The 26,980-nt window shown below is 42.5% G+C and overlaps 3 protein-coding genes across 4 annotated transcripts; all 3 read right to left on the reverse strand.

Moving 5' to 3' along the window:
* Positions 1–2,316: 2,316 nt before the first annotated feature.
* LOC139653618 (transcription factor MafG) lies at positions 2,317–7,081 on the reverse strand. 2 transcript variants are annotated; one of them, XM_071530508.1, is made up of 3 exons: positions 7,046–7,081; positions 6,467–6,912; positions 2,317–3,891 (listed from the first exon to the last, which is right to left on the reverse strand). In XM_071530508.1, the coding sequence occupies exons 1-3, from the start codon at positions 7,079–7,081 to the stop codon at positions 3,855–3,857; spliced, it is 519 nt and encodes a 172-aa protein (XP_071386609.1). In that variant the 3' UTR covers positions 2,317–3,854. The 2 variants fall into 2 exon arrangements, with proteins under 2 accessions (XP_071386609.1, XP_071386610.1); XM_071530509.1 differs by having other exon boundaries at positions 2,317–6,912.
* An 11,401-nt stretch (positions 7,082–18,482) lies between these two features.
* Positions 18,483–22,651, reverse strand: pycr1a (pyrroline-5-carboxylate reductase 1a). Its single transcript, XM_071530514.1, has 8 exons — positions 22,526–22,651; positions 22,137–22,208; positions 21,945–22,015; positions 21,157–21,336; positions 20,539–20,760; positions 19,926–20,018; positions 19,661–19,824; positions 18,483–19,354 (listed from the first exon to the last, which is right to left on the reverse strand). The coding sequence occupies exons 2-8, from the start codon at positions 22,201–22,203 to the stop codon at positions 19,186–19,188; spliced, it is 966 nt and encodes a 321-aa protein (XP_071386615.1). The 5' UTR covers positions 22,204–22,208; positions 22,526–22,651; the 3' UTR covers positions 18,483–19,185.
* A 1,100-nt stretch (positions 22,652–23,751) lies between these two features.
* Positions 23,752–26,301, reverse strand: LOC139653628 (myeloid-associated differentiation marker-like protein 2). Its single transcript, XM_071530526.1, has one exon. The coding sequence runs from the start codon at positions 25,521–25,523 to the stop codon at positions 24,612–24,614; it is 912 nt and encodes a 303-aa protein (XP_071386627.1). The 5' UTR covers positions 25,524–26,301; the 3' UTR covers positions 23,752–24,611.
* Positions 26,302–26,980: the final 679 nt, after the last annotated feature.

Here is a 26,980-nt window from a genome sequence, read left to right on the forward strand (position 1 = left end):
CACATGTATTTCAGAATATGCTAAAAGATGTGTTTCAAAATATAGGCTACAAAGAATAGCCAAATGTATCTGTGCATTAATTTGTGCATGCATGTAGATGGCATTCATTCGAAATACCCTATATTTTGAAACATGTTCTTCCTATATGCACTTCCTATATGTCTATTTTGTCAACTCAAAGTGTCACATGTACCAATGCACATTTTGCCAACATTTTTGAAACACATCTCTGAACTCTGAAGCATATGTGAAATGTATTTTTCTGTATGGGTCCTGTGGCTGTGGGGAAATAATTAATTGATAAAATATGAAAATATGCACGCTACCCTAGTAGGCCTACTAGAATAAGGGTATGGTAAGCCTACATCATTGCGCCATTATATGTAAACTTTAAGGATAATAAATACAAATCCTATAATTTTAGAAGGATAGATAGGCCTACTATACAAATATTACAACAAACTATAAACTATATGCAATATCCTATAGGAATGTTATAGGAAATTTCTAGTGATACCATAGGAGATAAAAAAAAAGATAATAAATATACCTTCAAGCACAAAGGTTGTTATAAACTAACTTCTGAGTAGCCTACCACAGAACACAAGTCTCTATAGGAATATTATAGAAATGCCATAATGATTTTTGTTAAGAATAGGCTTGAATAAAAAAAAAAGTGAAATGTGAAAAAACATGTGTAAGATGTGATTTCTAGCCTATTAAAAATAATCTGTCATTGCAACACAGGCAACATAGGACTATAGGCAAGTTTACACCCTTAAATGCTGATTTAAGTTATTTTGGGCCATGCTATTTCATAATTTGAGAATTCATGTGGGGTGAAATTACTTCTCAACCTGTTAATGTGTATCCACTATAGGGATTCCTAAAGCCTCCTTTTAGGACAGTATGGCGTCATCTTGTGGAAAAACCCTGCTAAATCACATCACAGCAGTAAAATGATGTCTTTACACTGAAGCGCCAGCAGAGGGAAACCCACATCCACATATTGCAAAGCTGACATTATAAAATAACCTCGTAACCAACAATAATCTTGAATAGGTATCTCTATAACACTGTCTTTGTTATCCTCCATCTGGATAGCAATGCACATCAAGTTTGCTGTTATTGCTCAGATGCCATTGACTCCCCAGCGAATCGTGGTGTTCAACCTGTTTAAAATAAGCATTTCTACTGCTGCCTCATCTGCCATCTGCCTCATACGCGCCACGGCAGCGTAAAGTGGCTCAAATAATAGCTAATATGAGAGGGACTAAGTACACGTCTTGCTCTGTGTAACATCCTCACATAAATAGACATGTCCTCTGCCACCGTGACATTTGCAGAGTGGAGCCCCATGCCAAGCTTTTGGCAGAGCGGGCGTGGTAAATGAACGGCTGGCCTTGCTGATGGGGATGGCAACATTAATTGTACAGTGGGCTGTGGTCTGAGAACTGGGGCAGGCACCTGCTGCAGAAGTGGGTGAAGATGAAGAATGCTGTCCTAGATTGCCCACCAGCTCACCTTAACCCAACCCGCCAAATTAATCAACTCTTCAGAGGCCATCCGGTTGTCTGGGGCAGGCATCCGAGGAGGGAGAGGAGCATCTTTTAAGTCACAGGTCACAGAAACCTGTAGCAGCCCCCTCCGCGTTTTAAGACAAAGAAAGAGCAATAAAAGGCTGAAATGGTACGGAGGCACCAGGGGTTTCAGCGGCTCGGAGCCCTGCAGGACGGAGAGGCATGAGACGCAGTTTGTCTTGAGCCATCTGTCTCTTTGTCTCTCCGTGTTGTCTCATGAGATGCGTTTTGAATGCGCGCTGCTGCTGAGGAGGCTGATGTTTGATGAGGTGCGCTGAGACAGAGGGGGCTCAGGAGCCCCAGAGGGAGCACAGATGACTAACTCACTACTCCCCCTAATCTAGGACAGGCACACCTAGACATCCTTCATGACTCTAATGTTTTACTCGTGTCGGGCCAAAAATATGTCCACTGAGGTTAGCCAAAGTGGGTCGCCCGACGGCTTTTTTTGGATCACAGAAAAAGAAATCGTGCCATCTAAATGATCGCCGTCTTCTAAAACCCACCCTGGACGGCAAAAAGCCTTCCCCGCCAGTTTATTTTTACAAGTATCAAACTGGGTCAATGACGCCACAGAATATGACAAAACCCAATTTCAACAGTGTTTAAAGCCTCCGAAGACAGAGTAGTGCTTATAAGCCTTTTTCAAAACATTTTATTGGTCTTATAGAAAATAAAGTAAGCTGTATCAACAAACATACAATATATACATCAATAACTTAGACACCTCAGAGAATCACGTTTAAATCCACAGTTGTTACTGTATATATGAATACATAGTACTTATCTACAGATTGCAAAAAGTACAATAATTTAATTTATAAATAGTTACAATTAACTATTGTCTGTTTTCATACAAAGTACTGCAATATTTTATTACAACCCATACAGAAAAATAACAAAACTGATTAACTTTGTATTACTCGCTTTATAGTCAGATGTTTATACCTTTGAAACACAGACCCACTCCATGGAGGAAAAACCTGCACAGTCAACTGTTTACAAAGCATAATTTCATGAAAAAAGCCGATGTCTTGAGAGCTAGTAAATTCAACTGCCACACAAGTGCTGTTAAGTTATTTATCCTCTCTAACACATTGCTTGTAAACAAAAAAGCCATAACCAAGTAAAAAGTAAATCTGCAGAACAAATTACAGTGTTGATAAGATCAATTTCAAATACACACTCAACACACAATGAAACATAAATGCTGTGGATGTTGTTTCAGCAAACAATGAGCATTAATGACTGGTGTAGCAGCAGAGGAACCTCAATCTTCCAAACACACACAAAAAAAGATATTGCAAGTGGCCCTTGTGATAGAATCTATTGTAGCATCCATCTCATTCAATGCACAAAACCCAACCTCAGTCTTGTCCTATGGGCTAATATCCATATAATATAATAGCAGTATCTTTCAATGGGATCTCAAAGTCCAATTTATGGGTCAGGTAATACAGCTAATTAAAAACCAGATAATATTTAGTGAGTAAGGCTTGTGTGAGGCCTTGGGTAACTGTCCCTTGATTCCTTTCAGACAGAGAGTACCATGTGTGAACATTACACTATGAACAAGGGCCAATTGCTCTTCCGTTTGGGGGTTTAAAATCTGAGGGCAAAAGAAAACACACTTTTTTTACAAGAAAATTACAAAACACTGGAGCAAGAATTATTAAATAACAGACCATAGTCACTTTGACAATATAGATTACTCTTACATCTACTCTTTCACACCTTTCCACTGAGTTGCATATTAAGGGTCACTTTTTCACAATGGTCATTAATACCTACTGTAGCTACATACTATACACCTGTGTGTGTGAGAGAGAAATCATCTCTAGCAGAGATCGAGAGATTGGTCGACGGTGCCACTTCAACACCGTAAAGACACTTCACACGGAAAGATTCACTCCACAAGACTGCCACAGCAATAAGGACGCCAACATCAATACTGGGCTATGTCAAGAGTCTGATAAATATTTTTCCCACAGTTAACCAGTCCATGTAAATAGCTAAGCATGTTGACAAAGTGAGGATAATTGCGCACATACAGTATAACCAGCACTCATGGTCTAGATGTAGTTTTGAGAGTGACGGTACACACAAAATGTTCTCTTTCTCTTAGATGAAATACCTCACTGTTTTAGACATCCCAAGATGCTCTGACCAGCAGGAGAACACGATTTGGATGAAGTGTATTGTGTTAATGTCATTACATAACTACTTTCACCTTGAGGTGTAAAACTGCTTCACTGTTAAATTCCTTTTAGAGGATCAGAAGAGTGATGCGACACTTGGCACAGAAGAAGTGCTGCTGGCAGCCATTGTTGATTGTAATTCTTGCTGTGTCTCTTTCTGAGTGTGGATTGAAGCCCTTTATGGCATGCTTATTATATAAAAAAAAAAAAATGAACAGAGCTGCCGTCCCTACCTCCCCGCTTCTCATCTAGAAACGTTTGTTCATTTTTAGAGTGACCTGTTTTGTCCTGAGCAAAACAAGCAGGAGCTTAGTGCATACGTACCCTCGGCCGAGCCCTACCGCTTTAAACCTGACAATCTGAAGACAAGTGGGAAATTTACACAAGTGATGCTGCACCGTTCAGCTGTTATCTTTTATAAAAAAACCCAAAGATAACTGATGGGATCTTGAGTCACAACCGTGAGAAATTGCAAGCTTTCTCAACAAGGTTTGAAAAAAACATGGCTGAATGTTAACCGTTATAATTTCATATAGTCTATAAAAAGGGAATTTTATAACTGCAATTAATTCTGAGTAAAGACCAATTAAGTAGCCTGAACGAATACTATAATAAAACTTTTATCAGATTGTTAAACCATCTTCCCATGGATTTCATAGAACAAAGTGATTTACTTTCAGGTTAAGTCAAAACTGACATCCAAAATGTAGTAAGTATTCAGAGGGGATCCAGCACCCAGTGCAGCCATTAGTCAGATTCTGCCAGGAGAATGTGGCACTAGGCTACAGAAAACCACAGATCCTTTAATTTAACGCTCACTAAAATCCTACTTTTTGGATATCCAAATGTCATTTCACCCAATTCTGTCTTGCATGGTTCAATATGGTAAACTCTTAATGACAAAATGATTTGTAACTAACACCAAGGAAGCGGAGGATATCACAGATGCCAATACGAACAAAGACAATTGACCTTGTTTACACCACCTAGATTAGCTCTACAGATTTGTTTTAAATAGCACAGCATTGACATCTATACAGTGAACGACACTGCCAACTTGTCACTTACACATCACATCACGCGCTACCCCACAGTACGCGCCTAGTCACTAGAAAAAGCTATCAGACTTCAATAGTAAGCCACTTTCGGTACAATTGCAAAAAAGATATCACAGGTTTTTTTATGTTTTCTTTTTCTGTATTTCTATAAACAACGGAAGGTAATCTACGCAGTAATAAAAACCAAGAACTCAACGTTAGACAAAGATTTCTACACCTTAACGATTCAAACAGTAAAGCTTGTGTAAAGTTTTTCTTTTGGAAATATTTGACTGCCCTGTCAACAAGTAATTACAAAAACTGCAATATATATTTTTTTAAACAAAACAACTTGAACATATTTTCTCTATGAGCAAAAATTATGTTTCAAAATGTTTGTGGTTTACACTGTCCCCACAAAACACGAGGATATTACTGTAATAACATTCAGGTTTTCAGATATTGGAGAAGAATCTTGTCATATTGGAATGGCACTCAGCTCTGGAACAATACCATTTAAAACTGCTGATCATTTTAAACATTTCCACTTACCATAAATATGCAAGACCTCTTTGTATTTTCAGTGCATACGTATATTATTGCATCTACCAGTCATATTGATAATGACAAGTTCATTAAAGCCTGTCACAGATGCATAAACAGAAATGAATGCTGGATTTAGGAGCATTATTTCATGTTTATATTCTTGACAGACAACCAACAAAATCACAAATTGGACTAATTTACTAGTTTTGGGTTAGTCAGGCTGTTTTAAAGACATCCGTAGCATCCACACCAAGAGTTTGAGACCATTTGTTACTTGTCCTAATTTAAGTCAGTGCATAATAACAAGCAGAGGATTTCAAAGCGGGATAAGTGCTGGAACGGGCAGGGTGTAATGCCTACTGCATGTGATTTGACTGGTTCTGATCAGTTGTGAGACGAATCAATGCACGAATCAATTCTAAGGACGGAAAGGACTTAAGAGGCCAATCTTTAAGAAACAACAAGTACGCCACGTACCACGTCCAAAAACAAGAACCAATCAGTCAACAGTTTGACTTTGATGCCAGAAAGAGACAACAGTTAAGGATTGGGCATCAACAATCCCTCTAGATTCATGTGAATTTAATCTTATGGAAACCGGTGTGCGAAATATAAAGCTCATGTACATTCTGTGTGTACTATAGGGTTGCACAATTATGGCAAAAATAATAACCCAAATCATTTTGCTAGATTATGTGATTGTGATAATTAAACTTGATCATTAGTCTCAATGATCTGAGGTACAATTATTTTATTGTACGTTTTTCATCAAATATTACCATCTTGACAATTTGCACCACAGCTGGCTTTTTAAGTGAAATGAAATGTTATTGCCAATATTATTTGATTAACAACTGTGGAAACTTAAGTCGCACTACACAATTAATTGTGCGGCCCTAATGTACAACACTCTTGTTCTACAGGTGCAGACTGCTGAGTCAGACTGAAAGAGCGAATTGGCCAAGCATATTGTTAGTGTTAGTGCCAAGAGTTCAAGAGTTAAAACAGAGAATTGAGACAGGTAGCTGATCCTGTGCCCTGTTACGATGCACTGACTCTATTTTAGTCTGACAAATTGCCGTGCCACCCTTTCTGCTACTACGACCTGGCCTCCGTTTTGGATTTGACGATGGTGATAACGCTGGTGGCGGCCACTTTGCCAGGGATGAGGGGCCCTATGACAGACGCCATGGGTCCCCTGGCTGAGGTGACGGGGCTGCGGGCCACAGTCCTGGCAAAGCTCTGGAGGGCCTCATACTTGGAACGCAGAGCATCCAGCTCCACCTTCATGCTGGCATTCTCTGTGGCCAGCTTGTCCACCTCCTGCTGCAGCTGAGCCTTCTGTTTTTCCAGCTCCTCTTTCTGGGTGACTCGCTTCACCCGGCAGCTGGCGGCGTAGCCCCGGTTCTTCAGGGTACGTCGCCGCTGTTTCAGCTGCAGGATTTCCTCTTTTGTCAAGCCCCGTAGGTGCTGGTTCAGCTCACGCACCGACATGGTCACCAGCTCATCATCTGTCAGGCTGGTGCCATTCTCCCCTGGCTCCCGCTTCACCTGGGAATACGCAGACAGGGATAGAGATTAGTTAGCGTTTGTCCTTACATCAACATTCAACATCTAGACATCTAAAATTCTCCCCAGTGAGGGCAGAGACAAACTTAGTTCTGCGTCATGCAAGTAAACATACCTTCAAGGCCTTGTTTCCCTTGTTTGTGGTAGTCATGCCACGAGAGCCGCGTCCAACTGCACTGCTGGTTGGTCTGAGGGTAAGAAAATTCACCGTCAGTATAGAAACAAAAATACTAGAGGAGGCTTAGAGGAGTTTTCACAATGACAATTTCTTTAGAATACACAAGAATGCATTGCTTCTGGCAAGGAAGCTACATGACTAAGCCCTTAAAATACAAAAGGCACAAAGTGGGTCAAGGACTTTAGACTTCCTTGTAAGAGATGCCAAGTCTGGTTAGCAAGCGGTACCTGGACCATTAGCTCACCTGTCATTTTGAGTGAATAGCTTGGTGGCGTCCCCCCCTCCCTGCTCCAACACCAGTCAGGGTAAATAGGACCATGCTACACAAATATGTAGGATTTACAAAAGGACGAGCATCAAAGATCTCTCGCTTGAATCCTGCACTGCACTTTAACAGCAGACTGGAACATACTGTTTTCAACAGAGACATCAGAGATGGCACAGCCCACTGGCTTCTGTGAATCGCAAGGAGGATGGCATTTAGTAGCTTGGCAGCAGTTCACAATGATTTCTTGGAAAACAAAACTCAAGAGGAGACATTTCCCTTACGGGCAGCCTCTCAAAGCAGAAACAGCAGAGGACATGGTTCAGCTGAAAAGGACCTAAGCCTTTCTACTGTACATACACCCTCAACTGAGCTCAAATAAATAAATTCACAGAGGGATACAGGGTAACAGGCTTTTGTCTACTTTATAAGCTATCCAGTCTAGACAGTCACACCTGTCTAGATTTGGCCTGTTTGTGACTATAATCCCATAAATCAATGAAAAGGGATAGGCTATAATTACTTCAGAGCTGAACCTAACATCCAGAATAATAGGCCTACGCTGCATTTTATTCTGTCATGTCAGTAGTGAGGGAAGACCAACAGGAGCTGTGCAGGCGAGAAAGCTAGCCTACCGGTGTTAAGACAGACAGAGGGAATTAGGTGCCTTCCACAGTGTGAGCCCTGTCACAGGAAAAGCGAGCATGCACCCACACACACCCACACACACGAAAACAGTTGTGGCCATGGGTGCTTTACACTACACACAGTAAATGCTGCGTCAGCGACACAGGCACCCGCCACAGCCAGCCCAGCCAACACATTGCCTCGGTAAGCTGATTTACACAGCCCAGCAGTGTGTGTGCGTACTGAGCACATAAACAAATGCATGTGGGCTTTTCCAACTTTTTAGCATCAAAACAGAAGAAAAAAAGAAAAGAATCCGAAAAGGAATCCTAAAAAGAACTAGTGTCAGCGCCTGCATGTGTTTATAGGCGAGACGTCCACTAAGCTAGTCATTGAGTGTATGTATATGTGCAGAGAAGCTCAGTGAGGAAAAAAAAAACAGATGAGTAGTAGCTCTGAAGTGCACCAAGATGGCCAGGACATTACCATGGCAACAAAAGGGTGCTACAGGTGGACCGGTCACCTGAGCCAAACAGGGAGAGACAGACGCTTGTTAAAAATGACCTGAATACGACACTATCACACAGGCTGGGGACATAACATGAGGTCAGATTGTGACTTGCATTCTTGATGCTTTCCTTTCAAAAAAAGTCCTCTGGCTCCTCATAAAACCACTGCTGCAGATGCCTATCTAAAAAGCCTTTGACATTCTGTGGAGGATTTTTAAATGTGATATTTTCATCCCTGTTGGGCTAGCTATGAATAGCTGACTGATAGTAACACCTACCTTTCACCAGCCTTTGTGGTGACTCATTTCCAGTAAGCATTTGGACCACAGATGCAAAACATAATGGGATAATGGTCTGCCTGATGATGCACAGATAATGGACAAATAGACAGGAAAGTACTCCGCTAATAGCTACTGGGATGAGAGTAGAAAAAAGGCGGCTGCTTCCAAATTTCATATAAGCCTATCATTTTCCCTAAGTAGCCTAGACCCAACATTGTTCAAAAACCAATTGGAATCTTGGAAATGCAGAGAGATGGCACATTGTCCAGGTTGAGGAGGCGTATTCTGCCACACAGCTGTGTAGGATAACATAGTAGGAATGGCTTGGCAAGCCAAAAGCTCACCATATGACACTGTGGGAGGATGGCGCCCAGGCTGCAACCCTCCAGCACAGGCCGCTGCCAACAGACGGCTACCAATGACAGGGCATGGCAGCACAACATAGACAAGGTCCAACGCACAGCTGCTCCCTTCCACTACCAGGCATATCATACCTCACACAGACAAAGAGGCACACACACACACACACTGACACACAAAGAAAGGGAAAAACACACCTATAATTTCACCTGATATCTTTATCCTACTCACTGAGGGGGAAAAAAGCAAGTGATTGGGAGATTTCAGGCTCCCGCATGGTTTTCGACAGCAAGCACAGGATGCCCTTGGATTTGACAAGTTCACCCTCTTAACAGTCACAATGGAGGACAGTGGACACAAATGTCTCTCTTGCGCAGTGCACACTTGTATTAGCTCCTATTTACAATTTCGGGTCTATTGTGTGTGCCGAGTGAAGGGAGCAGGAGGGGAAAGCTGCTGCTTGGAGCACAGGGGCAGCGGAGGTGGGGAGCGCGGGGACACAGGCGTCTTTTGTAGGCGCTTGCTGAATTTTTATGAATCGCCTGGAAGAACGCTGACAAATCAGAGCTGATTGCTTGTGGAGGAGAGACATCACACCCACAGGAAATAGAAAACGCTGAGTGTGGTCACCCAGAGAAAGGGGAGGGAGGGGAGGGTGAGAAAGAGAGAGAGAGAGAGAGAGAGACAGAGAGAGAGAGACAGAGAGAGAGACTTGAACAGCCTTGTGAAAAATGCACGCTCGACACATTTAGAGGAGCTTGAGAAGAACAGGTTGAGAAAAAAAAAAATCCTGATCTCAGCAAGGACCACGACCAAGGTGCCAATTAGGAAGTTGTGAAGTTGAACTAACACGACGAGAGCGATCCAGCCAACCTTCAAAAGCTGTCCGTGTTCATCTAAATCTATAGAGGGCAGCTTGTGAAGGTGGGGTCGGCCTAGGTGAGACTTCAGAAGGGGGGAAAAATCTGTGCGGTGGGATAAATGCTGATGTGACATGATGGGTCCGGCCTTGAGCCCGTGTCATGCTTTAATGATCTCATCCCGTCTACAGGATCTCTCCAGGGGGGCTGCCAAGGATGGACACCATTAGCTAGGGGACCCTTTGTTGAGGGGGAACCAAGGCTCCCCTACAGCAGCCACGCACTGCGTCCCCTGATGAATATTTATCACCGTCATTCACCGCCCAAGGTGGGGGTGGGAGACAAGGGCGGGGGCGGGAGGCTGAATAAAGATGCTCAGGAGGTGATTCTTCAAGGATACATCCAAGGCTCCTCCATCAGCGGGTGTCTCAAAATGGCGGTAGGCTGTGGGGGTGGGGATGGGGATGGGGATGGGGGGTTGCTGGTGCTGGAGGTGGCATGCATGGGGGGTTGTGGGCTGGCGGGAGAGCCAGCTCCACTTGACAGCAGTGTAACAAGATTATCAGGGCCATAAGAGCAAACAAAAACCCCAGCAACCCGCCTCAGAATCCAGATTACAGCAGCGCCTGCTCTCTGAATACTAAATATGGCTGGGGAGGACTAACAGGGGCTTTACTGAGACATGAGAGTGGGCCGCATATCGTATAGCTATCACATGCACGTGTATCCACACACATACACACATTACCAAAACCATACAGGCACACCCAAATTTAACTTGTCATTACCAATTCCTGAAAGGAAGCGACCGAGCACTTGGCATCGGCAGGTTCTTAATGAAGTGAATAAACTAGACAGTGGAGATGCATGCTGATGAAAGGCTGTTTTGAGGAGGCAGACAGCATCCAACAATGGCAATTCAACTCTGTGAAACAAACAGCTGAATCTCATCTCTCACCAAACACTATAGTCATCTCCAGAAAGAGAAGATACACTATATGTGGTTCGTTTGGCTGGTTGTATTTTCTGTCGTCTGCTGCGACCAGTCCAGGCCTGCAGAGAAGCTCTGTGTGGCCCGAGTGTAAATTAGGCCTAAGATCTTAACACGGTTTAGCCCTGATCTCAACCCCTTGTCTATGCAAAAATGCACGACTTTGAAGATCAACACGACTAGAAGAGGGTTGGGCATTAAGTCTGTATGATCACCTACTCAGTTTCCCTGATCAATAATGTATGAGACTTGTAGCCTCTCATTCCATTATCATGGACTTTCCACAGGAAATTGAGTGTTGACGTCCACAAAGATACTGAAAGGCACATAATGAGATAAGTGTGTGAAAATAAACATGTCAGCACTTTCTCATTAAGCTTCGGCTCATTAATTGAAACTTAATGCTTGCCTTATTTGTTAACTTGTCCACTTGCTGCTCCCAGGTTTTGAATGCTGACTGCAGCCAACAGTTTCAACCCTGCATGCCATAAATAGCCATTCTCAACATTTCATGCCTGATCAGAACCAGTAGTTTGACTCCCTCCCTCCTCATCCTGAGTTGAAAAGATCGCCTAGATATTCAGATCTAATCATCCCTCCCTTCAGCTGAGTGAAGTCAATTATCAAGCAAGCTGCATGTGTCGGGCGCCATTTAACTGCAAATTAAAAATCAGACTCCTCTGATAGCTCAGGAAGAGTTACTGGAAGGCTGATGTAAACTTATGTATGGAGAAGACAGTGTGTGTGTGTAAGAAAGAGAGAGAGAGAGAGAGAGAGAGAGAGAGAGAGAGAGAGAGAGAGAGAGAGAGAGAGAGAGAGAGAGAGAGAGAGAGAGAGAGAGAGAGAGAGAGAGAGAGAGAGAGAGAGAGAGAGAGAGAGAGAGAGAGAGAGAGAGAGAGGATAGGGGAGGGAAGCTATTAACTACTAAGTATTCAGAGCGTGAAATAAGAGTGACAAAAAGAGGGAGAGGGGAAATCATTCAGCAGCTTTCAAAGGGAAATGTGATGCACTGGTAGTAGAGGGGAAACACTAAGCCAATACCTTTGACCATTAGAGGGTTGGGGCAATGATAAAATAACGGCTAAACATAAACAGAAATCATATGCCTGCCTTACGCGAAGATCGGCCTGGAATAAAGAAACTACGACAATGATCTCAGGCTATCAAATCCCATGAGAGGGATAAGGGGTTGTTCGCGACAGACGGGACAGTATCCTCATATTGTCTTGGCCAGCAAATGTAGTCCTATGAAGCTAGATGAACAGACGAGATGCTGAATACTAGAGTCAACAGAAACACGCTATAATAGAAGAAATAGAAATTTGTAAGGGAAAAAAACCCAGTCCAGAAATAGAACTTGGAATCAATGTGGAATCCCAGGATATCTGACTCTTTTCATGCCTCTCTAAATGTGCCTTATTCCCCCATAAATGAGGTTTTGAAAAAAAAACATGGAATGAATGTTACCACCTGCTGTATAAAAAGAGAAAGAAAGAAAAAAAAATGGAATGATTAGGGCTCTTGTGATAAGACTGGAGCTTTATTTACGCTACAGACGACAGTAAGACTTTCAGCATCTAGGCCTGGCCCATTTGTTTTGGCGGCCTACCCCTCTCTGAAATTTCAGTAGAGAACGCGCACCCAGCGAGGTGCAGACATGAGGCTTTTATAATAGCCACAAAATTCAAGCTGCACACTCTTATCTTTTATTTTCGTTTTGTGCTTTACCTCTCTACCCCTGTCCAACATATTTTTATGAAGAATTACATTTTAACTAAGACCAGGGAAAATATGTCGGACAATACCACCGGTCTTAAGTGATGTTATAAAAATTACAGTTAACAACCTTCACCCTAGATCTTTTGCACATTTTTCTGTGCAATACAATCATTTTAATGTCTTCTTTTGGGGAATATATTTAAAAGGACTCTATACTACATCAAAGTAAAGAGGTAATATAAGACATTTGTACGGTGGTATTAACATTTAAAGCAACAAAATGCTAATTAAATTAAGTACCCTCCTAAACTAATCATGTGTTTTCAGTCAAAATTGTTGTAATTCTGTCTTTCTTGTTGGCCAAGCCAATATTAGATGCATTTGATATTAATCTCAAAGCATGGTGGACTCTGCATGAGAGTACGTGACAGGGTGGACGTGTCACAAAACTTAGGTTTGCTGCATAATCCAGATAAAAAGTGCTACTCTTACTCGCAGTAAAGCATTAAATTGAATTTATTCACCAAGATTAAAAACATGATGTTTAGTTCTGCATCTCCAAAAGGCACTCAGGAGAATTAAACATTCCAAAAAGTAAAGCAGTTAAAGTTTTCCTCAAAACATATACAGAAGACGCTGTTGAGGAGACAACTGCAACTACATAGAAATAAACACACACACACACACTTTGGTGTGTCATTTTTTTTTTTTACTATTGTGAAGCTTTGCGGACACATTTATAAAAACAGCTGATGAAAGCAGAGAAGATAGAATATGTAAATATTTTATAACTGTATACAGTTTCCTGGAGCACATTTTTTTTCAGCATATTTTTTATGAAATTGATCTGCTTTTGCTGAATTTTCCTGGAGACAATAGGTTCATGAGTGTGACACTTGTTATTCTTTGCAAGCTGAAAATAGATAGAAAAAAAAAATAGAAAATATGACGTGATGTATTGTGATGGACATTGGCTCTGGTATAGAACCTGGTACATTTATGGCTGAAATCTGCATCCATTCCTATGGTTTCAAATAAAAAAAAAAGAATCATCACCCTCAAGGGGCTGAATACTTTCTGAAGCCACTGATAATGTGAGGCTAGTTTAAAGGGACTTGGGCTACACTGGTTTGCATTCAGCAATGCTTCAATATAGAAGCCATTTCCAAGCTCAGTTACTGTTGTTTACTCTCTCAGCTGCTGTGTTAATAGAAGTACTGGGACAGGAGAAGAGACTCCATTGGCCTTCCACAGCATCTGCCTGGAGGACTTGATTAAAAGGGAAGAGAATAGCTCTTGATACATCAGCCTTGCACTGGCAGAGGAAGTAAGGGTTGCAGGCAACCCACACACTGGCAAAATATCCATGAGCTTTACTACACTGTGTGCATGCATAAATGCATATTGCACTGACCTACGAGCAACAACATAGCGTTTTCAGCACATAGGCTAAACTGGAGCAGTTCCACACATTTAAATACAATTTAAAGTGAAATAATGGTGTTCTTCACTTGTTGGATAATTTCTGACATTGCACCTCTATTTTGCATTATCTAAAAGCGATTTACCACTGCATAGTGTTATTGCTATGATTCAGGGCAGGTTCTCTTTAACTGAAATGTCCCTTAAGATCATTCAAACAAAGCTGAGCAGCATCACCAAACATAAACAAAATGAGAATAAACATTTACCACTACCCATTCTTAAACTATTTTTTCCTGTGGAGCACTTTGATTCAAATACAGGCAGTTACCAAAGTTATTACCTGAAAGCAACAAAGACGCTATTTCTATAAATAACATTGACACCACTCAGTTCAAATTATAGCTAAGGATTGATGGTGATGTCTGTCAGGATATTTGATGGAGCTTCAAACTGAACGTGATTCTATAAGCAGCAGGGAAAAATTTGTTATGTAAAAAAATCATGATTGTGTTAAAACCCCTAAAATTGGATTAATAAGCATGCATTCATTACAAATAGAAAGGAACTGCTCCCTTTTAACCTGGGTCTACCAGATGAACTGTGGGGTTTTTCAATGTGACCCTCCTCTCCTTCCCTCACATATTTCCACCTGGACTAAGCCTTACTCAGTGTTCTGGGACCTCGAAGAATGTCATAGCCAAATAAAATAAAATAAACAGAAACTAAGATAAATTCAAAGCATCAATAGCGATCGCAATCGATAGCCTGGTGGTTGAAGACACCATCTTGCAAAAGGGAGGTCACAGGTTCGATCCCCACAAATCAGAAGATAGTCATAACATAACATAGCACATAACGCTGTCAAATGGTGTCCCCTTAAACCCTCCAAAATGCAAATACAATCAATGCATGCATTGAGAATTGTGATTGCAGAAACTAGTGATCCCAAAAATCTACATAGAGTTGACTTACGAGGTTTGCGATGAACCAGCTGATTCCTCCCCTAGCTCATTCACTGATTTCACTTTGGCTTAGCTTGTTTCACATATATCATACATGAGTGGTGCTAAATCACTTCTGTTCATAATGACAGCCTACCATTGATGTGTCTCACACATAAACCAGCCAAGCTTAAGTAGGTTACATGAAAAACAGCAATCAGTGAACTGCTCCACAGTGTAGACTCACTGTGTTCTTTCAAATCTTGGCTAATGTAAATTATGAACACACGGAGGGCAGTAATGAACATGCCAAGCCTAACTCAAGTTCCAAACAGAAATTCATCAAGCACCCTCACTGCTCTGTCTGGATGAAAGTATTACTTTGAGAAGTGGAGCGGGCATATCGCAATGCTAAGCAATCATAATCCGCACTACACTTGCAAGGGGTTTCATCACCAGCATTCCCTCCCCGTTGCAAAAAAACTATATTGATCTTTTTCTCCCTTCCCTCCAGGCTTTCCCATTTCCCCGTGCAGCTTAAGCAGCACTTTTGTGGACAAATCCCACATTTGTGTTCCTTTCTGGGGGCTATTAATTGTCCTGAATAGGCATAACTACTCCCAAGACAGAGTCGCGTTGGCCATACAGAGGTGTCGGTGGCCACGCCGTTCTCTGCTGTGTAGTCTTGCCTAGCGTTTCATCAACCTCGCATATCCTCTTCCACCCTCCACCGCCTGCCCATTCTGAGCAATGCCATTGGGTATGAGTTGTGCACTACGTTCACCTCTACAGTATTCAGCCTTATTTTATCTTGGCTACCTCAATGCAAGGGGCGATAAATCTCAGAGCTGATCTCCACCACTCCCTGCCTCCATCCCCACACCTCTGCCACCCCCCACTGTGCTCTTATATGGGCCCTCATCTGTTCTTGTTACCTGCAGGGAGAGGCAGAGATGGGCATTACGCTTTATTGCAAAGCTGGGCTTCTGATGTGGGGCTGGACTGTCTGCTAAACACACTTCAATGCCCTGCTCGCATGAACAGAGATGATGAAATAAGTTGAATATCTGAGCAAGAATGGGCAACTTCTGTCTGTTTACCCCTGCCTATATACTCAACAGTTTCCAAGGTGACTTTTCCAATTGCACAGAGATTCTCCATGGATAATTCATTACCTGCCCTCCATAAGCTTGCATTCTAATAGGCAGCAAATTTGAGCATGTCATATACTGCGAAACAAGAGCATCTGCCGACCCAAAATGAGCAGAGAAACGCTGTGGTACACTGTATTAAATAATGTCACAAGCAAGCCGGTACTCAATAGCATTTAGCCTACCATCCAATAACAAAAACCTGAAGCATTTACAGCTCTCCATACACACCCATCAAAAATACTTATTTTCTAAACTGGCATTTTCTTTCAAAAGCACTGCCAGAGTTACATGGATGTTATGTTTTTTAACTTCCCATACATCCCGTCATCACACACGACCCAGTTTAAAAAGCCACTCATTGAAGGACTCCATTATAACAACATAGGCATAATATATTGCTTATCATGCATTTTTTAAATGGATTTGACATCGCAGTTGACACCTAAGCACTTAGTCTTAATGTACTCACACCCTATCTGTTTGTTGATGTACATCATGACAGCACTGCAATAAAATGCACATTCTCAGCTGAATGTAGATGAGGCTATTGATAAATGCATGATGGTCATCACTTGATGCTCATGGCTTGATGACTGAGTTGGACTATAAATCAGCACCATTTCGATCTATCTCCTCGATGACGGCAGCTTGGTGATAAACATCGATCCTTATCCACCGAGCAGACCTTTGTCCGGTGGTGCCATGTTTCGGGGTGGATTCTCAAAACGTCTAAATACATCATTGTGATGATTCAGCATGATAAAAATACCGCTGCATGTTTGTTGACTGGGATAATAAAATACTACTGTGGTAAACTGCCATGCTGCAATGAGATATTAAAGCCAAGGACGGTTTGGTTAGGCATTGCCATTGTTACAATTTAACCAGTGGTTGAATGAATTCCCACTTCAGGTGAACCAATTCAATACTGCTGTCGAAACGATGATTTTGAAGCATCTGAAAAAATAAGAAACCCTTGCATGCATTTAAAACTGCAGCAAAGAAAAAACACATTGCACAGATTTATCAATCACATTTATCCTTGAAATAAATGTCACCAGAAATACTACAACCCACCTGATCTCGCTAAACCGCTGCTTCGGCTTGCTCTCGCTCCTTTTCACAACGATGTGATGAAGCAGCAGGTTTGAAAGGCAAGAAGCGCATGAGTTGACAAACCACCAAGAAGCCCAATAACGGACACAAGACGCCTTGGCAAACTGTCTACTTATTACAATGGCAACCTAGTTACACAGTTTTGACATTCCCCAATCCGGTCTCCAACGTTACAACGCTTGCTTGTGAAACTGGCAAACAACTCCCCGCCTACAAAACAAGCAAGCGAGGAAATCCCCGTGTTCAGCCTTCCTGCTGTATAACGTTACGGTCCTACGAACAATTGCTCAACTGGGGAAACCACCGTTCACGTGTGAAACGGTTGGCCGTCGCGCATAATCAAAGCCGCTACCGGAATGACACGGTTTAGGCATAACTCAAAAGTGTATACAAAATATTAGCTGCCATCTCAGCATGGCAGAAACCCGACCATTGTCAAACCTGCCCGACTACAAATACAATTTCCGGCTAGGGCTTTCAAAATAAAACCCTTACTGATTAACATGCGCTTCACCTGCTTGGGTCATTTGGACGCTTTCATTTTGAAGAGAAAATCGTAAAGCATCCGGCATTATTCTGGTTATGTCGGGTTAACTAGACGCTGCTGGGAAACATAAGAAGCTAGCTAACCCTAGAAGCTAGCCGCGGCCAGCCCTGCGCCTGTCAGCGGCGGAGCAAAGGCGTGCACACTCAGCATAACACGGACACCGCTTGGTTTCGAGTAAGGACTCACCTGACTTAAAAAAAAATGCCGTTCTCTGATGTTTTAATTCTCAGTGTCCTCTATTTATAGTCACAGGGAAAAAAAACAAACATTGGAGGTACGGGTGTATTTCGATCAAACTGACACAGAAGCATGCGCTTCCAAAAGCCAGCTCGTGCTCTCCTTGTTGATTCCTTTCTCTTGTATCGAAGCCAGACGTCATCGTGTTTGGTCACGTGCCTTCATTCATGAAGGATCTTCTTTCCTCGCAAGTAATGAAAGAAAACATTTTAAAAAGGCACTTAACCAATACACAGACTATTTGCACAGTGTTACACTGAACCCATGTTATACTGATACCCATGAATTTACTGTATCTAATTGCGCACTTGCTGTGTAGGCACAAATTAACAAAGTCCACACTCCATTCCCTATATTTAATAATAAAAGCTTTTAGAGCACATACAGGACAGTTTCGTGGATTTATAAAATATACAATTTAGATTTTGATTACAACATTTTAAGTGCTGAAATATTTGTACAACAACAGAATTCTGGGACTGCATCTAAGCAGGCTGGATTGTAATACCACAGCCAGAAAGCCATGATGTGGAGCTTATCTCTTCACTTCAGACAACTGGATTGCATTGCACAGTGAACTTAAAAGGAAATCTAATCATCATTTTTATCCAGTGAAATAATTCCAGGAGTCATCAGACATCATGACTGCCTGAGAAAAGACGCAGAATGTCACATTATTCTGAGATATCATACATTAAAATTGTCTTTCTATATCAAAGTCCAGTAACTGACCAGGAGATGGGCCAGAAATCAAACTGTTATGACGACTTGCATGGGCAAGCAGGCAACCAGTTTGAAGTAAACTAATCACCCTGGTAAAGGAAATTAATTTCATGACAGCAGAAAAATATTACTCATAGAAAGCTTTTCTTGACACTAGGTATCATCCTGAATCGAGTGGAATTCTGCCCATTAACGGACCACTAGGTTGGCTCACGTTTGAACAGCTACCTGCATTTAGTGGTTTATTAACAAAATGCAATGCATCTTCACTGATGTGACAAGTCGCACTAGACGTGCTGTTTCTCCACCAGTGAGAAACCGCTCAGTTCTTCTTGGTCCTTGGGTTGTTATTGTTGAAGAGACTGAGCCCGCCAGATTTGACTCCCACACCTGCCGCAGTCACTCCTGGCTGCTGCAGCACCTTGTCCAGAGTGGTCTTCTTTATGGCAGCTGGGGAGATCTGCTCTTGGTCAGCCAAAAACTGAAGTTCCCTTTTTTAAAGAAGGGGAGGTATACAGAGACATTCCTTTAGTAAATTCCCTAGTATAATCAATTTGTCAATAGATTGCCATTCACCAGTGAACAAAATTCCCAATGTAAAATTCTTTGCATGTAGGTCCATATACGGCCTGAATTATAGATATGTCTATCAATAGAAAGGTGTAATAACATAATTCCCTTTGGACATATAAGTAATAGAATCAACTTCAAAACATATCCAGTGTAGCATAAAAAAACCCCAAAAGAGCCATGTGATTGTTGAATTTGCCACCTGTCTTGGCACCTTATAAACCTACCTAGTCCTGATACAGGAGGCCTCTACAGCGTTGATCAGGAGGCTGCGGAAGCCGCCACTCTCCATGACATGTAGGGCGTGGATGGTGGCGCCCCCTGGTGAACACACATTGTCCTTGAGTTGACCGGGGTGCTGCTCTGAGTCTAGCAGCATTCGAGCTGCTCCCTTAGGAGAAATGCAAACAGAGATTCATGTCAGACCAACACCACATGGATTATGTCATATAGTAAACACATATATATTCGTTTTAAAGATAATACTCTTACCAGCAGGGCTTGGGCTCCGAGCCGTACAGCCAGTCTCCTGGGCAAGCCCATCTTCACTCCACCATCAGCAAGAGCATCTACAGCTGTGAATGCCTGCCAAACCACAAATACTATCATGTACACATAAACAAACAAACGACCAATCAGATGACAAAGAGTTGTTAGGCTGATAGAATAAATGGAAACATGCAATAGACTAATCTTCTAGGACATTGCAGGTAAGGCAGACCTGCACAACACATTGGACATCACATAACTGACTAGAGCTGTACAAAAAAAATTGAAATCTCAATATGAACTTCCAAATCGCAGAGGCTGCAAATTAATTGCTTAAGAGAGAGGAGCGTCCAGAATAGATTTCTAAACAAGGTATTTTAGTGCTTCAGGTAATCTTTGGTCCATGAATCAAGTACAATATTGGTGAAAACCTTTCATCATACTCAAACTCTGTAAATCCTGCACACTGACATCTATTTTTTTTTAACAAAATCACTTTAAACAATTTTAAAGTTCTAAAAAATGATGATGACAACAAAAACCTTCTGTCTCTATTCTGTCAAATAATCGCAATTAAATTTTTTGCCAATATCTTTCCGCCCTATAAGTGACTCACGTAAGCGGGGCCACTGCCACTCAGTCCAGTGACGGCATCGATCAGGTCCTCCTCCACCTCGGTGCAGTAGCCCACGCTGGCCATCAGCTGCTCCAGGAGCTTCCCGTCCTCCACCTCTGCATGGGTGCCCGTGGCGTACACTGTGGCCCCCTCCCGCACCACCACCGGGGTGTTGGTCATGCAGCGCATTACCTTCGGAGCAGGGCGATGCAGCTGCAGCTTCTGTGAGGGGAAAGATTGGCACTATTTCAGGGACTGTCTTGAAATTACAGAAAAAAAGTTGCTTTTTATCTTTAATGCACAACTATAGCTGAAATGGATCCAAGTTTATACACTTAATGCATTCCAGAATAGAATAGTTAATGCTTTGCTTTTATCTGACACCTAAAACAATAGATTTTTTTAGATTACGCAACATGTAGCCTGAGTTGTTTTAAGCAGGAGCAGCAAACCGGTGTGTCATGTTACAGCTTGTGACTGTTCTGCCTGAGGGGGCCTGTTCCTATACTTAACAGGAACTTTGCAGGATTTTCACCATATCACACCACTATCCAGCCATCCACCATCCAGCCCTGATGAGTCAGCACGCTGGATAGACAGAGGGCTCCTGTGACTTGCCTTCTCTATGGAGCTGATGGTGACACCTGCCGCACACGACACAATAAGGTGACGATCTTCGATGTCCGGTCCGATCTCATCCAGTACAAAAGGAATGATGTGGGGCTTCACAGCCAGGAAGAGAACATCACTTCTGCTCACTGTCTCTTTGTTGCTGGTGGTGAGATTCACGCCCAATTTCTGTATAAATGACATTGTTTTATGTAATGTCACTTTAGTATACTTTGTATTTCAGGGGCCAAAAGTAAGCCAACAATAGCCTTCTCAATAGGGCTGCAACTAACGATTATTTTCATTGTCGATTAATCTGTCGATTATTTTCTCGATTAATCGATTAGTTGTTTGGTCTATAAAATGTCAGAAAATGGTGAAAAATGTCGATCAGTGTTTCCCAAAGCCCAAGATGACGTCCTCAAATGTCTTGTTTTGTCCACAACCCAAAGATATTCAGTTTACTGTCATAGAGGAGTAAAGAAACCAGAAAATATTCACATTTAAGAGGCTGGAATCAGAGAATTTTGACTTATTTTTCTTAAAAAATTACTCAAACCGATTAATCGATTATCAAAATAGTTGGCGATTAAGTTAATAGTTGACAACTAATCGATTAATTGTTGCAGCTCTACTTCTCAACTACATGTAAACAAAGCAAGGAAATTTTCTTCTTAAGAAAAATAACCCCCATAAAAAGTAAACAAAAATACATGATACAGAATTAAACAATTCAGTAGAAATCATTAGTAGGAATCATTAAATTATCACTGATACATCCTCAATTGTCTACCCACCCGCAGTCCCAATACTGTGGGCAGGTCTGTGTCTGGGGAACTGGCAGTGATTCTGTGGGTGGCAATCACGCCTTGAGAGGGGGGGGGGAAAAGTTGAGAAATCAATTCAGGCACTGATTGCAATCAATGGAGAGAGCACAAGGCAGATACAAATGGCAATGTATACATGGTGTAAGTATGAGCCAAACTAACCTGCAGCAGTGAACCCTCTCACCAGAGCGTGGGCCAGCTGACCCGCTCCGATGAAACCCACACTCATTCTCCCTGCGAATGTGAACAGAGTTGCAAATAATAAGTTTGGCAGGGGTGGATCTATTTCCACTTCAACAACAACAGTTACAGGATACCCCAATTTAGATAGTGGATCACCAGTAACTGGTGTGCAGTTTAATAGTCTCTGGCTACAGCACTGGTTATACATTGAATATCATACACCAAGAAAGTCAGTTGCCAAGTAAACAAATTCTTACTTCCTGATTGAGCGGAGCAAGCAACCCTTCCACAGGTTGTTATTTGTATACATGGCGCTAGGCATGCAAACAACAACAACAGTAAACATCTGCACTGTGAAATAGACTTACGAATATCACGAAGAGCCCGTGAGCTGCCTGATTAACCAACACAGCCACCACTGGACAGAAATATCGACTGACTTTGTCACACACTGTCAACGTGGCCTCGTTGTCTCGCGCTCTGCTGTGGTACCTGGCCGAGAACTCTGATTGACAAGTGACAAAGCCAATGGGTTGGCGTCTTTGGTTGACACGTAAAACGTCTGACCAATCAGTGTGGCAGCAACCCAAACGTCGTGGGCGGGCTCTGTGAAGCTGAGAAGCCAGTTGCATCAGGTTGCTTTGTGGGCGAGGGGAGCGAATGTAGGTTAGGGTGATGTCCCGATACCTCCATCTACTGGTGAAAGGCTTGGACAGCAGGGTGAAGTTTTGCATTGTTCTACTCATTAAATAGTCTCATCCAGACTGTTCTGCCAAAGACTCTGCGGGAAGCAACTTTGATGTAACCTAGCTAACAACTTGGAGTAAGTAATAATGTTTTTTTGGGTTTTTTTTTTTCCCTTTAGGAGCGCCCCCATTCTGAATAGAGCCGACTCCAAATTTATTGATTCTGTTCAACTACGTCCGTCTAATGGATTGGACTAACAGCTGCTGTTAGCATTCAAAGTCTTTAACAGCCATCTGGTTGTAAAACTCGGTGGTGCAGCCCATAAAACAACACATAAAGGGTTTTTAGGAAAACATGTTTCCATAACTCTTTTTTGTGTAGATAAAATGTAGTTTACCCTACTTCTACATCACAATATGGCACTATGTCTTATCAAATATTATCATATCACAATGAAATCACGGGTACTTGTAATATGAACCACTGTCAACCACCAACACTATAAAATAAGTCTTGCCAATATTCAGTCAAATCTTTGTGAACTGAACAAATGGGAGTTGTGATTTCATTATATGATGTAGGAATAGCTGTTCCCCATTACAAGCATCATGATTTAATTATTATATATAATGTAGAAATTGAATATTTAAACTTATGACTGAACAGAAATCTATACCATCATGTCTGGTCATTTGTGCCAAGAAATTATCAAATTTCTGTAACTATTTTGTGTGTGATAACAAAAGCCCAAGTCAGCCTGAAAGTCTGTATGGTAGAAAGACTCACATAACAGTCAAGGCCCACTACCTGTCCATTCACACAAAGCAAATCATACAGAAATCAAGAGACCCACAGAATATGCTATTCTGTTGTTTATTAACATAGAACATATCAGAAACATGGAGGAACATTACATCACACAATTGCAGATGTGCTTATCACAAACAATCAGTCAGTTTGATGCTATTATCACAATGTTGCCTTTAGAAATTCATCACGGTATCAAACAATTGCATTTAACATTCAGCTGATAAAATTTAAAGCCTACTGAACTTGGCATTACAAATGCGAGGAATAGGATAAACAAGTAGAAGAATTACAGGAGAAATAGTCTGTGACCAAATGCTATGCTGAGATTCATTTTAAATAAAACTTCAACAAAACATTTCTCCTAATTCTATTTACAAAGTATCTTCAGTGCACACTGTAGGCAAAACACATAATATGCATCAATGAGTTATATTTTCATCGAGTTGACTGTTTAAATACTGTTAAATAAATTGTTTGGCTTTTCAAAGAGCACATTAATAAACAAGTCTATGACAATACTAATATCAAATTTTCTAAACTTTATTATACAAACTCCCTACAGGTCCGTCGTGTTTGAGACCACCGATGCAACTTGGAGATGAGAGATGTGTTTGGTGCTGAGACGGACATATTTTCCAGTGTCCTCTGTGGGCAAAGTTGCTGAGATCAGCTCATCAGCGCACCTGGCAGGCTCTCCCTGGTAGGTCACGGCAGAACTGGGGGAAGGCCTTTAAGTTTCTAACATGTATCATGGGTAATACTGTCAGTACAGAGGCGTAATACTAGAGGAACACTGATAGTAAAAAGTGCCACACAGGCATAACGCCATGGCATCTTCAATCTGCGAGGATGAGTCCTTCACAGAAACCTGACTGTGGAGAGTATTTCTGACGTGGCCTCAAACTCTCTCTAACTGTCTGTCTCTGAGGCCAAAGAGGCCTAGAGGGGAAGAGTGTCTCAGACGGCAGAGTTGGAGACAAAGCGGATCCTCTGGGAGTAGATGAGGTCAGTGAAATATAGGATCATGTTGACATTGGTGAAAACTGCCAACACCAGCTTACTGTCCCAAGGACAATTCCCCCGCGGGCAATCGTCAGGACGAGAGGTGGTGCCGTACTTCCTGTCGAAGCTGAAGATGGGCCAGATCAGTGCAGTGCTGAGGTAGAGGATCACGGCGAGGAAGGTGTAGACGACCACAAATCGGTCAAAGGGGAAGCGCAGGGCAGAGGTCCTGCCCGACACTGTCAGCACGACTACTATCACAGTGACGGAGAAGCACAGGCTGTACACCACCACGCAGTACTGGGTGGCGATGTATTTGTTGTACTCGCTGTCGTTGGCCAGGGCTCCGAAAATGATGCAGGCCACAAAGCCCTGCACCACCTTGAGTAGACCTGACACGGTGGCCATGTAGCCCACCACGGCCCCTGGCTTGGCCCGGGTCAGGAACACCTCAGCCCCGTAGGGGAAGCAGCAGACGCTGGAGCAGACGGTGACAGCAATGCGGTAGTTTCGGACGTCACAGCCCTCGGTGGGGCAGTCCGTTTGGAGGAAGTACACGGGGTAGACCACGGAGGCGGTGATGTACATGAGTGTGGCCAACATGGCAAAGGCCACAGTGAAGTTGTCCCAGGAAATGGGCATGCAGCTGTGCAGCCGCGTAACGTCCAGGGTGAACACTAACAGTGTGACAGCGAAGCAGAAGCACCACACGAACATGCAGAAGGTCCCGTAGGTGGCACTGTAGCCCGCGCTGTGGGACACTAGGGCCATTATGGTGCAGCCAAGGAGCAGCTGGCACATACGGGCTGCACCTAAAGGTGATAGCACAGCTGCCTTGTTGAGGTAGTGTCCGCCATGAGAGTCCATGGTCTCTACTATCCCCTATGCACTGCTGATTTTGCCTGATGAGATTCTGGACCTCCTGTTCTTTTGCTTGGTGTCCTTGAGGCCTACTCTTCTCCTTCCTCAGAGACCTCGCCCTTTTCTTGGTCTGCTTTTATAGATGGTGCTTAATTACAAATCTCTGTAAATTTTTCCTGCACTTGCTTTGTAATTACTGCGGTGTGCTGGAGATCAAATTACACTCAGCCACTGTATTGTAGAACTTTGTACAGTAGCTCACAATAGTAGCTATTTAGTTAGACCTTAAAAAATAAATTTTCTTTTAGATGGGCTAGAGCTTTTGGGATCTTAAACCACTGTAACTGTCACACAGTTTTAAGTTTAATTGCTGTACCTCAAATAATGCTGGAGAAATATCAATCCTTTTTCAGTGGTTTTTACAATATGAATCTAAGGCTGTTTTAGAGAACGAGGTCGCATATTACCCTTGTCCAACTCAAAGGCTCCTGTGTGTGTCCGCAGATGTCTTGGTTTACCCTTCGATCACCAAGCTGTCCACTGAATCTCCTCAAAAGTTCAAAGCGAAGTGAGATGTCCAATAAGCCTTCCTCTACGAGTCATATCCAAACAGAGACCGATCTTCCAACAGTAGCGCAGAACAGGTGGACTAGTTTGTTGTCCTGTCAGTCAAGTTCCAGTACTCAATGACTCGGTCCGTGTAATTCTTTGTCTGCAGGCCACTAACTCCCACTCAACGCCACTCAAACAGGTTGCTCTCTCTCTCTCTCACTCTTTCTCTTGCTGTTTCTCTCTCCCTTTGCTTCCTCTCATTTGATCTCCCACTCGTTCCCTACTCACACAAACACACCCTCTCTCTCTCCTGTGTGTCAGTATGCGCTCAGCGGCTTGCCAGGGGTGGTTCTTGAAATTAAAGTTTGTGCCGAGCCCAGGGTTACAGGCCCAACCAGCTCTATAAATAGGGGGTCTATATTCCACAAAGGGGTGGGGTGGGGTGGGTGGCTGCATGCAGGCGGCACAGTACGGGGAGTCGTATTTCTGGGGAGCACCCAGGGAGACTGAGTCAGAGAGAAACTGGCATTTATACACAGTGTAATGACAGGGAGGGAGGCTAAGACTCCCATTAGAGACAGAAATTGCATACAGGTCCAGAGGGATGATTATACGTGAGTTTTGGCAGTTTTGAGCTATGCCTGTGAGAGGGAAGTGGAAATGGCTTAACAGTTGCTGAAAAAACTGTAACCTGCTATATTAACGTGGTCTTTGAGTGTTGCGATGTGCTACGTGATTCTTACAGCCGACCACTGCCTAAAATACTTCTTGAATTTGGTTGTATAATTGCAATGGATGTACTGTAAGCCCCAGATCTATTTAAAGATTCAGTGTTGGGAGCTTGGGGAGCTGTTGACCTTCACTCTCGCTAAATGGTTTTTTTGTATTGTGAGTGTAAAATAGGAATAGGA

This window comes from Centroberyx affinis, unplaced genomic scaffold (assembly GCF_046629955.1).
Source record: "Centroberyx affinis isolate AG114_WGS23_722 - 3 ecotype Tasmania unplaced genomic scaffold, CSIRO-AGI_Caff_v1 ptg001934l_1, whole genome shotgun sequence".
Classification (NCBI taxonomy): domain Eukaryota; kingdom Metazoa; phylum Chordata; class Actinopteri; order Beryciformes; family Berycidae; genus Centroberyx; species Centroberyx affinis.

Excerpts from the sequence above, each read along its gene's own strand:
- pycr1a (XM_071530514.1), bottom strand. The coding sequence starts at position 22,203 with ATGAGTGTGGGTTTCATCGGAGCGGGTCAGCTGGCCCACGCTCTGGTG. Across the intron at positions 20,761-21,156 it reads CCATCAGCTCCATAGAGAAG|AAGCTGCAGCTGCATCGCCC; the intron begins GCAAGTCACAGG and ends TTCCCCTCACAG. Across the intron at positions 20,019-20,538 it reads GTGGCAGTGGCCCCGCTTAC|GCATTCACAGCTGTAGATGC; the intron begins GTGAGTCACTTA and ends GTGGTTTGGCAG.
- LOC139653618 (XM_071530508.1), bottom strand. The coding sequence starts at position 7,081 with ATGACTACCACAAACAAGGGAAACAAGGCCTTGAAG. Across the intron at positions 6,913-7,045 it reads AGGGAAACAAGGCCTTGAAG|GTGAAGCGGGAGCCAGGGGA; the intron begins GTATGTTTACTT and ends GCGTATTCCCAG. Across the intron at positions 3,892-6,466 it reads AAATCCAAAACGGAGGCCAG|CACTTCTTCTGTGCCAAGTG; the intron begins GTCGTAGTAGCA and ends GGCTGCCAGCAG.
- LOC139653628 (XM_071530526.1), bottom strand. The coding sequence starts at position 25,523 with ATGGACTCTCATGGCGGACACTACCTCAACAAGGCAGCTGTGCTATCA.